Below are 18,429 nucleotides of genomic sequence, written 5' to 3'. Positions count from 1 at the left end.
TGCGCTTCATATAAAAGAAAACATATATTACCAAACTCAAATCAGTAAGATACAGTTATATACTCTTTGTTCATATAATCGATACACTCTTTGACTCATAAAAATTATAAAGTTCGAAGTTTAACCCCAAACTATATTAAAAAAACTCAAACATTACACAATAAAAATGAACCTATACAACTTGATATTCGTGTTACTAAAATTGATTGTAATCTTTATTCAAATGAATTAACTTATTAGCAAAATAAAATAGCATGTGTATTTCCAACATTCAGGGATGGAACTCACGACAGATTAAATGAACTAGCTGTCATGCAACTATACATTTAAACTAAGAACCAAAGAAACAAATTATCTTATAAGGATACAACTATCATGCAACTATACAAATTAAACTAGGAGCCAAAAAGAACAAATTAATCGAATAACAATGTGACAACTCTTTGATAAAAAAAAAGCTGGCAATTGAATTATTTATTTCAATACATTTTTGGGTACATCCATGTACATTTCTTTTCTGCCGAAGAAATAATATAATTAAAAAAAATAATTATAGACAGATATTAATTGCTTTTGAACTGGAGCAAGACCATTGTCAAGAAGATTATTAAAAAGAGAGGGTATATCCTTATTCTCAAAACAATGCCATGCGAAATATTAGTTGCACCTACGTATTCATATCCGCTGCCATCTTGTAACTTGATAGTCGAGGAACCTGTAGACCAATACATAGTAAACTGTTATTTCCACATAACTTATTCTTTTGTAAAATGCAGTACTTCTGGAAGATTCCATAAACATTGACATAAGTTACAGTAAGAAGTCTTAAATTTGAAGTACTACTTATTACCAAAAGTATAATACAAAAACATGAACAAATTAACAAGTTTATTTGAAATTCATAACAAAGGTTTTCAATTCGTAGCGTGCCTCAAAAGAAGATCCATGCACATCTCGTTTCAGAAGAGTGCTTTAAACCTTAAATAGAAGCTTTAATTCAGACAACAGCCTCTCTTCAAAACCATAACGAGAGTAAACATTGTTGCTGGTGGTTTCAGTATTTATTGTGTTCGATAAACAAAAGTTGATATTTTAGATACATGACACGTGATCCATCATTAGGACAAGCGAGAGACCGATCAAGAAGGCAAGAGATAGATACAGATATGCCAAAACTAAACATACCTAGAAAGAAAACATCGTTACTGAAGACGGCTTCACAACAGAGATTCCACAAAACATACAAAGTTAAAACTCTAAAGCAATGCTAGACCTCTGAGTGAAATGGACCAATAGAATCAACATCACCTAGCAAACCAAATTTCAAACATCGTTACTGAAGACGGCTTCACAACAGAGATTCCACAAAACATACAAAGTTAAAACTCTAAAGCAATGCTAGACCTCTGAGTGAAATGGACCAATAGAATCAACATCACCTAGCAAACCAAATTTCTTGTGAATCTTATTGAAGAAGATACATTGTCAGGGTGGTCCAAATATACTCCTAGCAATCAAGGGCAACCGTAAATCCCCCAAAAAGGTATGGATGGTCTCAATCTATCCACAATATATGCACAGTGCATAACCCCTTTGTGACCCCCATTTATAAAAGACATTCCTTGGATAGCAGTCCCTGGAAAACAAGATGCTAAGCAAAGACCTGCATTCTGAAGGAGATTCTAAAGGACCTTACAGTATAAAGGTGATTCACCCATTATACCTCTGCATTTGTTAGACTCCATCCTTTGTTCAACTTCCCTTGGAAAGAAAGGGGGAACTAAGATAATAATAAAATATTTTCAGTTTGTACATACAAATCAGTTTGCAATAGTACCACAACCAATCTCTAAATGAGTCTGGGTGTACAGAGGTTGAATTTATAAAGATCCTTCGTTGGGATTAATTGTGGGATCCCCGGAATTGCTACATGATCTAAACGAAGTAAGCCAAACTCTCGTGACAAATCATTCCACGTCTTCCAAGCTATGAAATTTACGTCTCAATGATCCAGCCACCTTTGAATCCCCTTTTTGCTAATCTCTTCGGAAGAAATCTTGGGGTAAGTACTAAATCAGAGAACTCGTCTTTGAATGTCCGAATTGAATGGCACGCTAAAGCAAATCCTCTCAAGTAAACCATTTCAATGCCAAATGAGAGTTGATGCAACCTTTTTCAATTCATATCCTCCCGAGTAAACCATTTCAATGCCAAATGAGAGTTGATGCAACTTTTTTCAATGTATCCCATATTCTTTGAAACACCATGGAACTCTGTCTTGAAGTCCCGAGGAGAAACGATGACATAATTGATCAGAAAGTGCCCCTAGTTTTAGCTAAAATGCCCATTAAAGGTGATTTTGAATCTAAGCATCAGCTTCCCAGGGTCATCTCCAGCAAGGCACCAAACAATCCATTTAGTTAATAAAACCGCCACAGTTATGGGATTCAATTGATTGCAAACACAAGGAAAATAGAATGGAAATACTTTATCCAAAAATATATGCTCTAGAAAACATTTGACACAAACAATGTACTACTATTCTTACTCAACTGAAGACGCAAACAAAGGACCCGAATGAGCGCTTTCAAGGGCTTACACGCTAATCTTCGGTGTCAGAAAAAGAAAATGAAAGAAGATAGCTCATCCAATTGAGAGAAACGGGAACTATGGAATTTTCAATTTAATGTGTAATCTAACTCTAAATCGTGATTGAGCCGAGAGGCTCATTCTATAGCCCAGTATGAGAGGGGTGGGTAAGTTTGTCCATTGGTCAGTTTTCCTTTAAAATATAAAGGAAAGTTAAAAATTATGTTCTAAATAGAAAAATAATGCTGGCTATAATAAAAAAATGTGAGTAAGCTGTTTAAATCTTATAATTAATATTGAGATATACTTAAAAATATGTTAATAATAAAAAAACCATTTTAATTTGGGTCATTTAACATGTTATGTAAAATATTTTAATGTCAATTGCCTATACATTATATATCATTTTTAAAAAATTATGTATATATCATCAAAAAAATTATGCTTTTATGGTTAAAATGTTTATTTGGTCCTATAAATACTCTATTTACCTCTCAAAAATACAATTTCAAAAATGAAAAATAAAGCAATGTATTTTACACTCTAAAGAAGTTTATACATGAAAAATTTTGATCCCTCTCAGTTCATGTTAGATCTGTACTTAAGATGGATCTATGTTGGTATTAGTTAAATCATCACTAGTTAAATCATCACAAACCCTAGTGAAATGTTATCATTTCTAATAGGAAAACATATTCATTGGCACAGGGACATGAGCATGCATGCCGACAATTGAGATAAGATATAATTGTGCACAAGTACCAGCATGTGTGAAATAATTGTCATGATATTTTGATGCTTTGTGCCATTTGATGTTTGAAGTTTGAACCCTACAATTCATTCATAACTTATTAGTGAAAAAAAAAAATTATTTATTTTTAAATAGGAATCTGTTCTTTTGTAGATGGTAAATTCAGAAATAAGCTTGGCCTACCCTTCACACCTAAAGTGAAAAATAGGGTTGGTTGGCACCTTACTAGTGTTAGCTTTTGTTTGCACTAAAAATGTTTTCACCTATCTAGGAAATCATTTCATGGGATGTGAAGGGCTTATGATCTCCTAACCCCTTTGTTTATTTATTATTTACAATTGCAGACCTGACAATAGGTGGATGTTTGCCTTGGGATTAGTTATGGGGAGGCACACTTCTTCATGTGGTGGTTGGCACATGTGGTGTATTTGGCATCTTCTACAAGGGCTCATTGTTGAAGAGGATGGGTGCTTGGCATGTGTGAGTGGCCGCTTTAGAGGAGGGCATTATTGACTTGGAGGTTGTGTGCTTGGCCCTAGGTGCATGTAACCATCCTAGACATAATTTGAGGAGGAATGCTTGAGTTGAGGAGCGACTGATTTGAAGGTGCACCAACTTGGAAGAGGAGCACTCGACATGTGAACAGCTACCTTTGAGGAGCACTTCATTTTGGGCTTTGTTTGTTGACTTAGCCTAGGGTTACATATGAATGTGTGAATCTCTTTGCTAGCTTGGTGTGATGCAACTGGTAGATTTTGGGGTTTCAGAATTGGTGTAAAGATGGATTGTTTAAGTTTTCCAAGAATTTGTTTGTAGAGCTTGGTAGGATGCCTTGCTTGGCCTTTGTATATGCTGGGATTGTGGATGCACTAGCTAGTGTTTGGGATACATGGAAAATTCCTTGCTTGGGAAGAGTTGAAAGGACTTCTTGTACTAACTTGGGATGTGCTACGGTGTTGTACTTATCTTTGTCACTATGATAATATGAAATGGAACATTGTTATCTTAATTTGTGATTGCGGACTAGATTTTTCTCATAAATTGAGTTAATTTAATGGCGGTTGTAGTATGTCAATTTATTAGAAAAGTGAGCTGAATGCTAGGTTGTTTTAGCATGCTTAATGATTTTTTCAAATCTGATTCGTTGCTGTTATATTTCTTCTGTAACAACATAGTTAAACGCTATGTTGTTTTGGCTATTTCTTACAAAATGGTTGAAGAAATTAGTTTCAGCACTTAGGCTGGAAACTCTATGAAGTAGATCCATGGCCTCATAAAAGTGAGCTGGAAATTTCAGATTGGGCAATTTTTCCAAATTTATAAAGCCAGAATTATACAAGGCTTTGTCTAAAGGCTGCATCAATAACATTCAATATAATCAATAGCCACATCCAAGAAACCTCATTCAAGAGAGAAGCATGTCCACCACTATTTAAACTTGGAAGTGATAAATTAATTAGTTGGCAATATAAAATACTATATTTTATACCAAGACACCAAGAAAAAGCATTAGAAAAGAAACAGAAAGATGAATAGAAATTGGAGACTTATAACATTGTTTAACACTTCCTCGATATCAAGGAAAGCCTTGGGAAGTCATGTTAAAGACATAATCCGTCTTGTGCAAACATTGTTTATCAAAGCATGATTTATCTTGGATTATCTCCTAACAACGTGGAAAAGCAGTGACCATGAGCGAGAAACAAGACAACATGTGCTCTTATTCAAAATCAATTTTGAAAAAGTAGAGTGTTCCATGGGTATCTGTCCCCTTGGGTGGGGGGCGTGCTCCTCACGTTTCTCACATACCTGGGATGGGGAGGGCCTAGGGAAACATTTCCCCACATCCCCCTTTTGGGGAAACTCGGTGAGATGCAAGAGGAAACTGTTAGTTTTTGGTAGCATCAGAAGTGCTCTAGCGGATCACTTAAAGCAGGAAATCAATTAAGCACATCAAGGATGAATTTAGGGCCTGATCAGCTAGATCAAATCCAAGGTATGATGTATTTGTAAATTTCTTTGTTGGGTCATCATTGTTGAAGTTTGTAAATCTAACAATTAGAAACCCTCCATGCACTTTACTGATTTATTCCTACCTACTTGTTCTATTACTTAACAAGTTATTTACAATGTAAATACTGAAAATAAACACTAGTGCATGCTCAACATATTACAGAGCATCCATTGAAGGAAACAGAAACAAGCACACAAAACAACACCATTATTTTTGGACCAATGTCCCCGAAAAAACCCAATGCAGAAAAACCAGCGCAGCTATCTGAGGGTTTTATTATTATGCAGTTTTGAATACAATCTGGATGCCAAAACTGGGTCATCCAATAGAGAATGATCTCGGCGGTAGTGCCTCTCAATCGGAGACAGAGGTTCTAGCTGAAACCCCGGATAATCACTCAGGCAACTTCACAGCTCCAATCTGCCCCACGAAACCCCAATGTCAGCTTCTAAGGACAGCATCAGCCCTCTCTGGCCCAATGTTTGCCCAACGTTACTCTAGCTTGGCTTGCGTCAGCCTCTGGAGGCACTGCATCAGCCCTATGGCCCTCTACGTCACCCACACTAACTCTCTAAGGCACTGCGCAACTCCTGGCTAGCTCTGCGTGAGTCCCTAGCTGGTTCTGTGTCCCTCACTCTCGACTACTGCGTTGATCCTCCCAATGCTATCTCTGCCTCGCTACTTCTATATTCATTGCCCCTCAGTTGCAACTCTGATCACTCTCTCAACTTTCTCAACAAACACAACCCAAGAAAGTCGAAATCTTGATCCCTTGGTGTGTTTTCCAAGTGACCCTCAAGCCTCCTCTTATACTTTTCTTGTTGACAAATCAACAGCCGAGATTAAGTCCCTAATCAATGGCTAAGATTAGATCTGGCTTGATCCATGACTTTTGGACCATTCTAACACAGATTTATATTAATTCACATTAATATTTTATTTTCCCTAAGTTTAGACTTAGGGACTCCATTAAAATTATTAATTATTTTAATATCTCCCAAACTGTTTAGAATCTGCCCAAACCCTTTATGGGTATTGGAGATCTCATGTGCCTTAGCCTCTCCACCAATTTTTGTGGCTAGAGCACATCCGATGCTACCCCAAATCATCATCCCAATATGAGAGCTCAAGTTAGTTCAGATTATTATTGATGAAGAACTATTGATTGCAAGGACTTTGTGTGTCAAATGTGTGATTTGTTGTGTAGTTGTGCTTCTGTTGAATTAATTGCCATGTGTTGGATTCATAAATTAGCACGGTATCAAGGCTATAAACTTAGAGAAAATCGACCTCAGAATCACAATGACAAGTTCATATATGCGTGTAGGGTCTATGTTTAGACACAACCATACATGGAAAAAGAGCAAAAAAACTATTTGCAAGTTCCACGTATTAGTATTTGTAGCATCGAAGATGTTCTAGTCTCGAAACTTTGTGGAGAGGCTAAAACACAAGAGCTCTACATAATCTGGAAATTCCACCTAAAAGTGTCTCAATTAGATTATTAGCCTATTTTTAATTATTTCCCAAGTCTAAACTTAGGAAAAGGGATTAATTAATCAGAATTAATTGAAACAAGGTGTGAATCATCTAGAAACTCACACGGATCAACAGGAAATTAATTTGGGCCCTTGATTAAGATTTAATCTTGGTCGTTGGAGGTCCAACAGAGGATTATAATAAGAAGTCGATGGGTAGATAGAGAACACACTTGAGACACTTGTGGAGTTCGATTTCCTTGGAGAATTCAATTTTCCAGAGAGCCAGCAATTGTCGGAAGAGTTCGAACTTCAATAAGGAAGCAGAGACAGAGGGGGTAGGGGCAATGATTTGGAGGAAGTTTTCCAGATCCGAAGAGGCAACAGCAAGAGGTCGAGTTATTCCCAATCAGCGTCAGAGAGCAATTCGATTTAACTGTGGGAAAAATCTATTCAGCTTCCAAAGACCTGGAAAATCTTCAAGAAGGTCGGAGAATCATTTTCCTGGGCAGAGACAGACAAAACGACTTGATCAAAGGAAGTTTCGGGTAGATGTCAAAGGATTTGCGCAAACATTGCGCAGAGGGTCCAAGAGGATGCGTTTTCTGAGGCAAAGTTGTGTCGAGGTTGCTTGTGGAGGAAGGGAAATTCCCTTAGGATAATTTCGGCCAGATTTTCTTGTTGTGGATTGCCAGTGTTCAAGCATCCATATTGTACTCAAATAATTTCACTACTACAAAATAATAAAAACCCTCAGTTGTTGCATCGGTTTTCCCAAGTTGGGTTTTTCGGGGGACATTTATCCAAAAATAACTATATTAATTTTTTATGTGTGCTAGCATATTTCTTAATTCTGTTGTCGAAAGAGTTTGAGCTTCAGTAAGGAAGCAGAGACAAAGGGGTAAGGACAATGATCTGGAGGAAGTTTTCCAGATCCGAAGAGGCAACGTCAAGAGGTCGAGTTATTCCAGTCAGCTTCAGAGGGTAATTTGATTTAATGTGGGAAAAATCAATTCAACTTCCAAAGGCCTGGAAAAGCTTCAAGAAGGTCGGAGAATCATTTTCCTCAGCAGAGACAGGTAGAACGACTTGATCAAAGGAAGTTTCGGGGTAGACGTCAAAGGGTTTGCACAAACATTGTGCATAGGGCCCAACAGGACGTGTTTTCTGAAGCAAAGTTCTGTCGAGGTTGCTTGTGGAGGAAGGGAAATTGCCTTAAGATAATTTTGGCCAGATTTTCTTACTGTGGATTGCCAGTTTTCAGGTACCCATATTGTACTCAAATAATTTCACTGCTGCATATTAATAAAAACCCTCAGTTGCTGCACCGGTTTTCCAGGGATATTTCTTCAAAAATAACTATATTAATTTTTTATGTGTGCTAGCATATTTCTCAATTCTGTTGTCGGAAGAGTTCGAGCTCCAGTAAGGAAGAAGAGACAAAGAAGGGTAGGAAAAATGATCTGGAGGAAGTTTTCCAGATCCGAAGAGGCAACAGCAAGAGGTCGAGTTATTCCCAGTCAGCTTCAGAGGGCAATTCGATTTAACTGTGGGAAAAATTGATTTAGCTTCCAATGGCCTAGAAAAGCTTCAAGAAGGTCGGAGAATCATTTTCCTCAGCAAAGACAGGCAGAACAACTTGATTAAAGGCAATTTCAGGGTAGACGTCAAAGGGTTTCTACAAGCACTACATAGAGGATCCAAGAGGACGAGTTTTCTGAGGCAAAGTTGTGTTACTGTTGCTTGTGGAGGAAGGGAAATTCCCTTAAGATAATATCGGCCAGATTTTCTTGCTGTGGATTGCCAGTTTTCAGGCATCCATAATGTGCTCAGATAAATTCATCGCTACATAATAATAAAAACCCTCGGCGGTTGCACCAGTTTTCCCAAGTTGGGTTTTTCCAGGGACATTTCTCCAAAAAAAACTATATTAATTTTTTATGTGTGCTAGCATATTTCTCAATTTCAGGCGCTATTGTTTTTCCGCAGTTTTATTTGTGAAGTTTTTAGTGTGATTTATTCAGTATTTGTTGTAGAAAATAAATTGTTAAATTAATTAATAATTAGAAGAATAATTTCAAATTTCCGCAATAGGATTTCATTAGCGAAATTTTCACACCACGTTGAGAAAGCAGGTTATACAACAATATGCCATAGAAAAAGCTGAAAAGGAAAACATTTTGTATGGTGCAAGCTGACCAACAAGGAAAACTTTCGGTTAGAGACAAAAAAAATTATAGGGCCAAATCCGAGCTAAGTCGATAAAAATTTGAAAATAAAAAGGTGAGTGCTATAGTTGAGACAATCAACAAGGTATGTCAATTGTTAGTCATTCAAGACCATGGCTAGTGGCCAACAAGGTCCAAGTAGTAAGGTTTTGCACAAGGTTGCAAGATAGGCATGAAGGATAAGAGCTAAGACACAACTGTCAGCCAGCAAACTCGTTGAAGCAGCCGACATGCAAACATGATGGTGGGGGACTAGGTTGTAGCCATAAACCACAGTTGAGAAGTGTGTTTGAGGGTGCAGTAAATAGAGTCAATTGTGGCAGTGGGCAAAGGTCAAACGCACAAAGTAGTTAAGCCTATGCAGGTCATAGCAGCGCAAAGACCATAACCATCAGCACAGTCAACGATGCAGGTGGAGTTTAGCCAATGCACTAGGGTCAGGCTAATTGAAGGTGTCAAGGCTATGTAGGGTCAACAAGTAAACGTCAATAAGAGTATGGTCAACATTGAGTCAAGTCGGGTAACAAGACAATGGTCACGGAGGGTAGTGAACCAGTAGACTACAAATATCAGCCATTAGTAGTCAATAGGAAGAGCACAATGCAAGGAGACTAGTTGAAGTTTGCAGTTTGCAAAGGAGTCAACCCACCTAACAGAATCAAACATTTGCAATGATAGGACACAAGGTTGCAAATCACAAGAGTGTATAATCATGAGCATCCAAGGACAATAGAACATTTGCAGAAGTCGGGCTGAGATAATGCCTAGGTGCCAAGAGAATTTAAACGAAAACTAGCAAATATGAAATTTGGTTGATGGATTTCATTCGTCGATTCGAGATTAGGGATCAATCAAGAAGGATATTGCGGCTTGGACAGACTTTCCTGTGTGCGCTGCTTACTCCTTGTTTGGTCAGTTGGACCCGCGTAAGTCAATATTTCAGTGATCCTACTCACCCCACAGGAATCACGCAATGCGCTTTCTTCCCCACCATCCCTGCCTGCGAGCCTAGGAGCGCTTAGCTTTGATACTGATGGTAGCATAGCGTATTCGCGTAGAAGACACCGAGGCAAGGAAGGGAGGTAAGAGTAGCAGCGACGGGGACAGAGATAACAGCAGTGGCAAAGAGAGTTTTCGTAGACTCTTCCTTATAGTAAACACCTTACCTTGGCGAGTATAAGTGGAAAAGAGCAGTCGTTACGCCGATGAAAGAAGGGTGCTTGAAGGACTAAGGATCTAGCGGAGGTTTTACTGGGCTTGATGGAATAAGCTCAGTTGTGTGCTTAAAGGACCAAGCAAATCTCTTTAGTTAAGAGTGCTAGAAAGACGAAGCACATATCATAGACAATATTTGGTAATATGACTACAATAGGCCTTCGACTTGAAGACAAGTAGGATGGAGCCTCAAATTTCCTTCCTTGGAAAGCTAAGGTCACCTTGATTCTCAAGGAAAGTAATCTTTGGGATATTGTTGAGAAGGTGGTCTTGGAGCCAACAGATGCCAAGGAGAAGGGTTCCCTAGCAAAGAGGGAGATAAAGGCACAAAGGGTACTCATGGATGTGATGAAGGACCATTTGATCCCTCACTTGTCCTAGAAGAATTCAATCAAAAATATGTATGATCCTTTGGTGGGTTTATACCTCTGTTGCCAGGAAACGTGAGTTTGGGGACGGGGACGGGAACGGGGACGGCATTTTTGGAAACAGGGTGCGTGGGTTCGTCGGGTAATATAATAATATTAAATTTTAATAATTATATTTTATAAATTATAAATTTATAAATTATAATTAATAATATATATGAAATTTGAATTTGTATATTTTTTCAACTTTAAAGTTTAAACAAGAAAACTTTAATCATTTAAACATGCACATCATTGAACATTCAACATTCACCAAAAAACTGTTCATTGCTTACATATTAACATGAATCATGATATATGTCCATTGTCATACTACATTCGAAATTTGCCTTAAGGCATCTTCAAAAGCCCCTGGTTTTGGGGTGAGTTTGCCACTTTCTTACATCTTGGTTTTTGGAGTTTACTAATAACTGGTTTTTCATTTCAATCTTTATCTGGATGCCCCTGCACAATTACCCTCTCCTTATTAGGAATATGCGAATATAAGAGTAAGCATTCTCTTTCTTTGGAATTTGCAATGTAACAGTGAGTTGGAAATGCTCTGGAGGTAATTTCTAGACCTTGACATTAGCGTGATCCAAAAGTACATCATCGCTTGTGCCAACATATGAGTAAAAGTTGACTGGAGTCCAGCTCACTTAGAGAGTCATTTTAAAGTTAATTTGAGTCCAGGTCTCCAAAGCATCATTTTGAAGTGGAATGATTGTAGTCAAATCTATGTCAACTGACAAAGGAAGGATGCTTGTACCAAGGTTAGCATCTCAGATCTCACTAGGAAGAAAAGTAAACACTAACAATGCCTGAGATTGAATATGACTCCTAAGGCAATTTGAAAGAAGGAAGCCAGATACTCAGAATCAGGTGTTTTAATAATGTGCTAAGTTTCTCCTTTTAATCAACGAACAACCATCTGACTACAGTCGTATAAACTGAAGCAAACACTCATATGCATGTTATTCCTACAGTTCGAGCTTCAGGGATGAAGCAGTGGCATGATTTAGACGATTATGATCCAGAGCAAAGACCCCCCCTTCAACCAATTCTAATGAAGTATGAGAATAAGTTTCACTGTAACTTCCACCAACCCTACATCATTCAATCGTGCAAAGATTTACTTCTCCCTACACACATATAAAATATTTAAGATCCTCAAATGAGAAGATGCAGTGTATATCAGTGATCTGTAGGCCACATTAGGCATAGTTGTTTTTAGCTATTTTGATTCAAACCCAGAAACCCAATTTTAAAAATCAGACACCTAATCTGGGTCTGTTATACTCACAAACCAAATCATGAATATTGTCATGTACATTCTCCATTTGATAATGTAATTCTTTGTTAATTTTATTGATTCAAATTTCAAAATCAAGATGTCATACAAATTACAATAAAGATTTTCCTTGGGATTGCCTAATCACTTTTTATCGAAGACACTACTTTATAAGAAAAAAACTGCCACGAATTTCTTGAGCAAACTGAAAGTATATGTATATAATAATATATTTAATTACACAAAATATACAAATTTTAAACAAATTTGCTTTTGCAGGCATAATTTCCGTCTGTTGACGGGAAAATCAAGAAAAATATGAACATAGTTATTACACTGCAAAACTGCATACCGTCAACTCAATTCCATAGTTATTACATAGTGATTATGAAGAACCCGAAGAACCCAAAGAACCCAACCCGAAGAACCCAAAGAACCCAACCCGAAGAACCCGAAGAATCCAAGAACCCAAGAAAGGAAAAGAACCCAATTTTTTTTTTGAAGAACCCAGTTCTTCATGTAAGAACCCGGTTCTTCTGGGTTCTTCTGGGAAGAACCCGTACCCGAATCCGGTACTTGGGTGCGGGAACACGGGATGGGTTCGAGAACCCCACCCCCGGGTGCGGGAACCCATGCAACATAGGTTTATACTAGAGCAAGACCATTAAGGTTGGTTTATACCTTGAAACTGAGCTTGTGTTACTTTGAAAGGATAGTCAAAAGGAAGTTTGAAATCCTCCTTGTCCAAAGGATTGAATTATTAAGTTCAGCAAAGCCAGAAGTCAAGGCATATATATTTGCTAACATAATTCTTTTGTTTGATATTATGTTTCTCTTGACAAAGCAACAAACACATTTGGACGTTTTGTGGTAAGGCTGAATCTTAGAAGTAGTTCACTGAAGTTCGTTTGCACAAATAAATTGGGGAAGGTATTAATCATTTTTATCTCAAGTAGCGTTGACATTACATAGCTGACAAGATTGATGCATATTGTTTGTCTCCTAGCTTAAGAAAGTTTTCATACAAAGCATACCACAATGATAGATGCTTGAGAGATGCCTCCTTGAACTCTTTGGATATGAGGTATATATCATCATTGTAACTCTTGTTGGAGTATTCTTAGATGATCTCTTGTCATCATAATAGGAGCTCTGTCAGTGAAAATGAAGTATGGGTCTAAAGACTTGCATCATAATATGCTTTGGAACTAATGATATATTAGTATGCCTTATTGTTCCTCAACCAGAAGATTATGTCAATGTCCTGCTTTACAAAATTATATGCATTTTATGAATAAAGGTTATGCATAACATCTAATGATGAGTGGTACGATGTATTCAAATATGATATGGGATGATTTCAATAGCCTGCATATAAAGTATTGAAGGTACAAAGTCTATTATGTCTTGTATTACTCCATTGAAAGATGTGTATCCATCTCAAATCAAATTATTGATCAAAGCAAAAACACACAGTAATGAACGCTTTTTGCAAAAGGAAAATTGTCGAGGCTACAAAGATTGTTGTGAAAATTCTATCACTGCAGTAACTAATTTACTTTTCCTACTTTTACCACCATAAGTTATTCATGAAATCACTTCAATAAATATTAAAATAAATATTGTTGCAGATATCACACCGTAATACAGAAACAAACATATGCACAAGAATCAACACATTGACACAAATATTTTGGACTAATGTCCCCAGAAAAACCCAATGTGGGAAAACCGGTGCAGCAAGGGAGGATTTTATTATTCAGCAATTTTCTAGTACAACAGGGTGCCAAACTGGCTTACCCACAGATATACAAATTCTTCAGCACTTCTTCTGAACCCAGCATCAGCCCTGCTGACCTCTGCGTGGCCTGAAACCCTCTACGTCAGCCTACTGAGACTTTGCGCAGCCTCTCTAGCTCTCTGTGTCACTCCTGCAACCTCTGCGTGGATGACACAGGCCCTTCTGGCTCTGCACAGTCTCTACTGCCTCTACCTGGCTCCTTCTGGCTCTGCGTCTCCCTCTCTCTGCTTCTGCGTTGATCTCCCGTCTCTCTGTTCTATACTTGCTACCTCCTGACTGCTCACCAGACCACTGGTTCAATTTATCAACTAAACCCGCTCCAGAAATTGAACAAACTGGTCTCCCTCAGTATTTTTTCCAAGTGACCCTCAAGCCTCTTATGCTTTCCTCGTTGACAAATCAACGGTCGAGATTAAGTCCCTAATCAACAGCTAAGATTAAATCTGGCTTGATCCATGACTTTTGGACCATTCTAACACAATTTTATACTAATACACATTAATATTTTATTTTCCCTAAGTTTAAACTTAGGGACTCCATTAAAAATATTAGTTATTTTAATATCTCCCAAACTGTTTAGAATCTGCCCAAACCCTTTCTAGGTATTGGAGATCTCATGTGCTTTAGCCTCTCCACCAAGTTTCATGGCTAGAGCACATCCGATGCTACCCCAAATCAACACTCCCTCTTAGCGAGGACAGTGCTCTGGCAATACTCCTCACTGAGCATCACTCTGATCATCCGGCATCGGTTCTTGTGCTGACGCTAAGCCTTCCTGCCCAACATCCTTTGCACTGTTGTATCCTGTACTGTTGCCAATGGCTCTGCCATTGCTACTGCCACTGTTGCATCTGTACGACAACTCCCTATGCATCTGTGTTATTGCTGGTCCTTTCTCCCAACACTGCATCTCCACTGCAATTCCCTTTTCATTCGTGCTGCTAACACACTCATTTCTACTTCTGAATGGGGTTCTTTACCATCCCCATCTTTTCCCTTAAGTAGTCAAATTTTGACTTTCCAAGGGTGTAAGGACTAAGCTAAAGTAAAGGACCATTTCTGAAACCATAAAGATTTATTGAATTGCCTATCTATTTTAAACAGAGTATGAAACTTTAAGAAAATTTATGTTCTAAATTTATGCAAAACTTCATATGACTAATTGCTTGATTCAATGATAAGTACTTACTTGGTCTGCTGCAAATGTCTGCTACAGATGAAAATGTTTCAGAACTCCTCCAGTATGCTCCCGCTTACCAAAAGACAGAAACCGCCCAGCCAAACTAAGTAGAACCTCACTACTCAGTCCAGTAAACTTTTCAGTTGAAGCAGACTATTCCCCGTGCCCAGAAACCTCAGAACAACTAGCTCTCCTTCCATAGGTAGCTCAAGTTTACTTCTTCAATATCCCCTTCGTTCTTCCTCTTCTTCCTAATTCCTCCCTTCCCAAATTCTTCCTTCTGGTTTATAAAATGTTTCTTGGCAGTGGTCGTCCTTCCTCCAGCACCCACCGCTTCATTTCCTCATGACACCCTTCCTGTGTCGTGTCATCTACATTTCTTTTAAAAAGGGTATATTGATTTTTAATTAACTTTCCTTTTTCTTATTTTATTTTAATATAAAGGTTTATCATTAGTTTATTCTTATTATTTTATTAATTTGATTAATATAATTTATTTATTAAAATTTATTTAATAATACCTTTATAGATAGGTCGTTACAAAGGGCCTTGGTGAGAATATCTACCACCTGTTCTCCTGTAGGAGTGTAGCTCTATTGTATAGCTCCTTGTTGGACACAGTGTCTGACAAAGTGACATCAAATATCAATATGCTTCGACCTATCATGAAATACTGGAATCTCAGAGAGTTTGATGCAACTCTGATTATCGCACATGATCCTGGTCGCCTCCATATTTCTTCTGAATAGGTTCACCAACAGTTTTCTAAGCCATATGGCCTCACACAAAGTTGTGCTTGCTGCCATATATTCTGCCTCAGATGAGCTCAGAGCCACGGACTTTTGTTTCCTACTGCACCAGGAGGTCATTCCTGATCCAATGTTGAAACAGTACCTAGAGGTACTTTTCCGATCCACTGAACTTCCTACCCAATCTGCATTAGTAAATCCACTCAACCTGATATCCTTCCCCTTGGTGTATAAGAGCCCATAATCAACTGTTCCCTGTAAATTTCTAAGAACGTGTTTGGCTGCTGCCCAGTGTGCCCTCTTTGGTTCCACCATGCACTAACTGAGGGTGTTGACAGCGTAGCAAATATCTAGCCTAGTATTGACCAGATACATTAGGGACCCTATGAGCTGCCAGTAAAGGGTGGGGTCGACATCCTTATCTTCTAATGGATCAATCTTCTTCCAGTTGGTGATCATTGGCGTAGCCATAGGTCTACAGTCTCCCATCCCGAATCCTTTCAGGATTTTTGTAGCATAATTCCCTTGCCCAAGGAAGATTTCTCTTTTCGGATGCCAAACTTCCAACCCTAGGAAGTAGTGCATTCGTCCCACATCCTTCATATTGAACTCTATGGCTAGATTCTTCTTGCAATCCTCAATGAATCTGGATGATCATGTCAGAAAGAGATCATCCACATATAATACTAAGATAAGCAGCTTGTTCTCTACGACCAGATAGTACAGATTCGGATCCACGTCACTCTTGACAATCCCCATCTTCTGCAAGTAGCCATCTATTCGACCATACCTTTCTCTCGGTGCCCGCTTCAACCCATACAAGGCTTTCTTTAGTCTACATACATGAGACTTCTTCTCATGAGTTTCAAAGCCCTCTGGTTGTTCAATGTATACCTCTTCTTCTATTACCCCATTCAGAAATGTCGTCTTGACATCCATCTGATGGATCTCCCATCCCATCTGGGCTGCAAGAGATATCACGGTCCTAATAGATGTATACCTGGCTACCGAGGTGAAGGTTTCCTCATAGTCAATCCCTTCCTTTTGAGCATACCCCTTAGCCACAAACCTGGCCTTGTATTTCTCAACATTGTCGTCTGCAACATATTTGATCTTGTAGATCCATCTCGAACCTACCACAGATCTGTCTTAAGGTCTTGACACCATCTCCTAGACATCGTTCACCATTATGGAGTTATACTCCTCTACCATCGCATCTAGCCAGACCTAATGTTGAGCTGTCTCCTTGAAGCTGGAAGGCTCTCCATCCTGAGCTACTAACGCCTGATATCTGTCTGGTTGTTTTCGCTCCCTCTTATTGTTCCTTGGCTCACCGATGAAGTTCTATCCATCACACAGAATCTGACGTAGTTCCCTGCTAGTTGTTCCTCTGCCAACAGGTGCTTCTATTCGCTCCTCCTCATCCTGAGAATCTTCCTGACCTGAGGAAGAATTCTTCACTTATGTTGGTTGAAGAGGCATGACCAACAGATCCTCTTTTGACTGCTCCTTGGAAGGCATTTCGCGAGATCTTCTGAAAGCGCTGTCCGCCATGAACTTTACATCTCGTCGTACTACTACCTTCCTGCTCCTTGGAAGATAGATTTTGTATGCCTTAGCGTTCTCGCTATATCCCACCAGATATCCATTTTCTGCAATCTGATACAGCTTCTTCCTCTTTTCTTCGGGTATTCGACAATATGCCAAACTCCCAAATATCTTGAAATGACTGACTTCAGGCGTCTTCCCAGTGAAGACTTTCTCTGGAGTAATCTTGCCCAATGCCTGATGAGGAGTCATGTTCTAAACATAGACAGTTGTGTTGCATGCTTCCGACCACAAGAATTTTGGCATATCTTGATCATCTAGCATGGCCCTAGCTGCTTCTACAATAGTCATGTTCTTTCTTTCTGTTACCCCATTCTACTCTAGATTGTAGGGAGTTGTCCACTCTCTTCTGATGCCCTCCTTAGCGCAATAATCAGTGAAGTCCTTATCGACATACTCACCACCATTATCTGAGCACAAAACTTTTATTTTCTTCCCATTCAGATCCTCCACCAGAGCCTTGAACTCCTTCAATCGACAAAAAACCTCATCTTCGGTTTTTAGAAAATAAATCCAAGTTTTCCTCTAGTGGTTATCAATGAAGTTAAAGAAATACTCAGCACCACTGAAAGCTTTGACGGACATAGGTCCGCAGATATCTGAGCGTATCAATCCTAGTACACTCTTGGCCCTGTGTTTGCTCCTAGGAAATGTCGCCTTGGCATACTTTCCTAGAGTGCATCCCCTACATACATCATTTCGTTCTGTACTCAAATCCGGAACACCTGTTACAGTGCTCCTGAGAATTCTCAGAGCCCCATGGTGCAAGTGACCCATCCTTCTGTGCCATAGTTCGTTCAAGTCCTTGTCCCCATGACTGCCTATTAGTGCCATTGGTGATTTTATTTATAATCTATACAACCGATTACTTTTGATCCCAATCTGCACTTTCTTTTTCCAGCACGGGTGTTTGACGTATACCTTTTCCTTGATCAAGTAGACGCCATAACCCTTGCCTTGTAGTTGTGACACGAAAAGTAAGTTCACCACAATCCTAGTACATGCAGCACATTTGTGGCACGGAACCGCTCTCCTGATTCTGTCTGAAAAACTATGGTACCCTTCCCTACTGGAGTACACTTTGCCTTGTTCCCCATGGTGATCTGAAAGTTCATCTT

The 18,429-nt window shown here is 38.8% G+C and overlaps 1 protein-coding gene across 1 annotated transcript in view; it reads right to left on the bottom strand.

The window, feature by feature from the left end:
* Window positions 1-449: 449 nt before the first annotated feature.
* LOC149266414 (aspartic proteinase 36-like) overlaps window positions 450-18,429 on the bottom strand; it is a 210,418-nt gene continuing 192,438 nt past the window's right edge. Inside the window, exon 9 of the mRNA XM_089408156.1 lies at window positions 450-715. Within this exon, the coding sequence (XP_089264282.1) occupies window positions 564-715 (152 nt within the window). The 3' untranslated portion in view covers window positions 450-563. The remainder of the gene's footprint in view (window positions 716-18,429) is intronic.

Source organism: Pinus tabuliformis, chromosome 6 (assembly GCF_031772625.1).
Source record: "Pinus tabuliformis cultivar Carrire ecotype Pingquan chromosome 6, CPIR1, whole genome shotgun sequence".
In the NCBI taxonomy this organism is placed as follows: domain Eukaryota; kingdom Viridiplantae; phylum Streptophyta; class Pinopsida; order Pinales; family Pinaceae; genus Pinus; species Pinus tabuliformis.
Note: the sequence above shows the minus strand (reverse complement) of the source record. Positions and strands in the feature narration are given on the sequence as shown.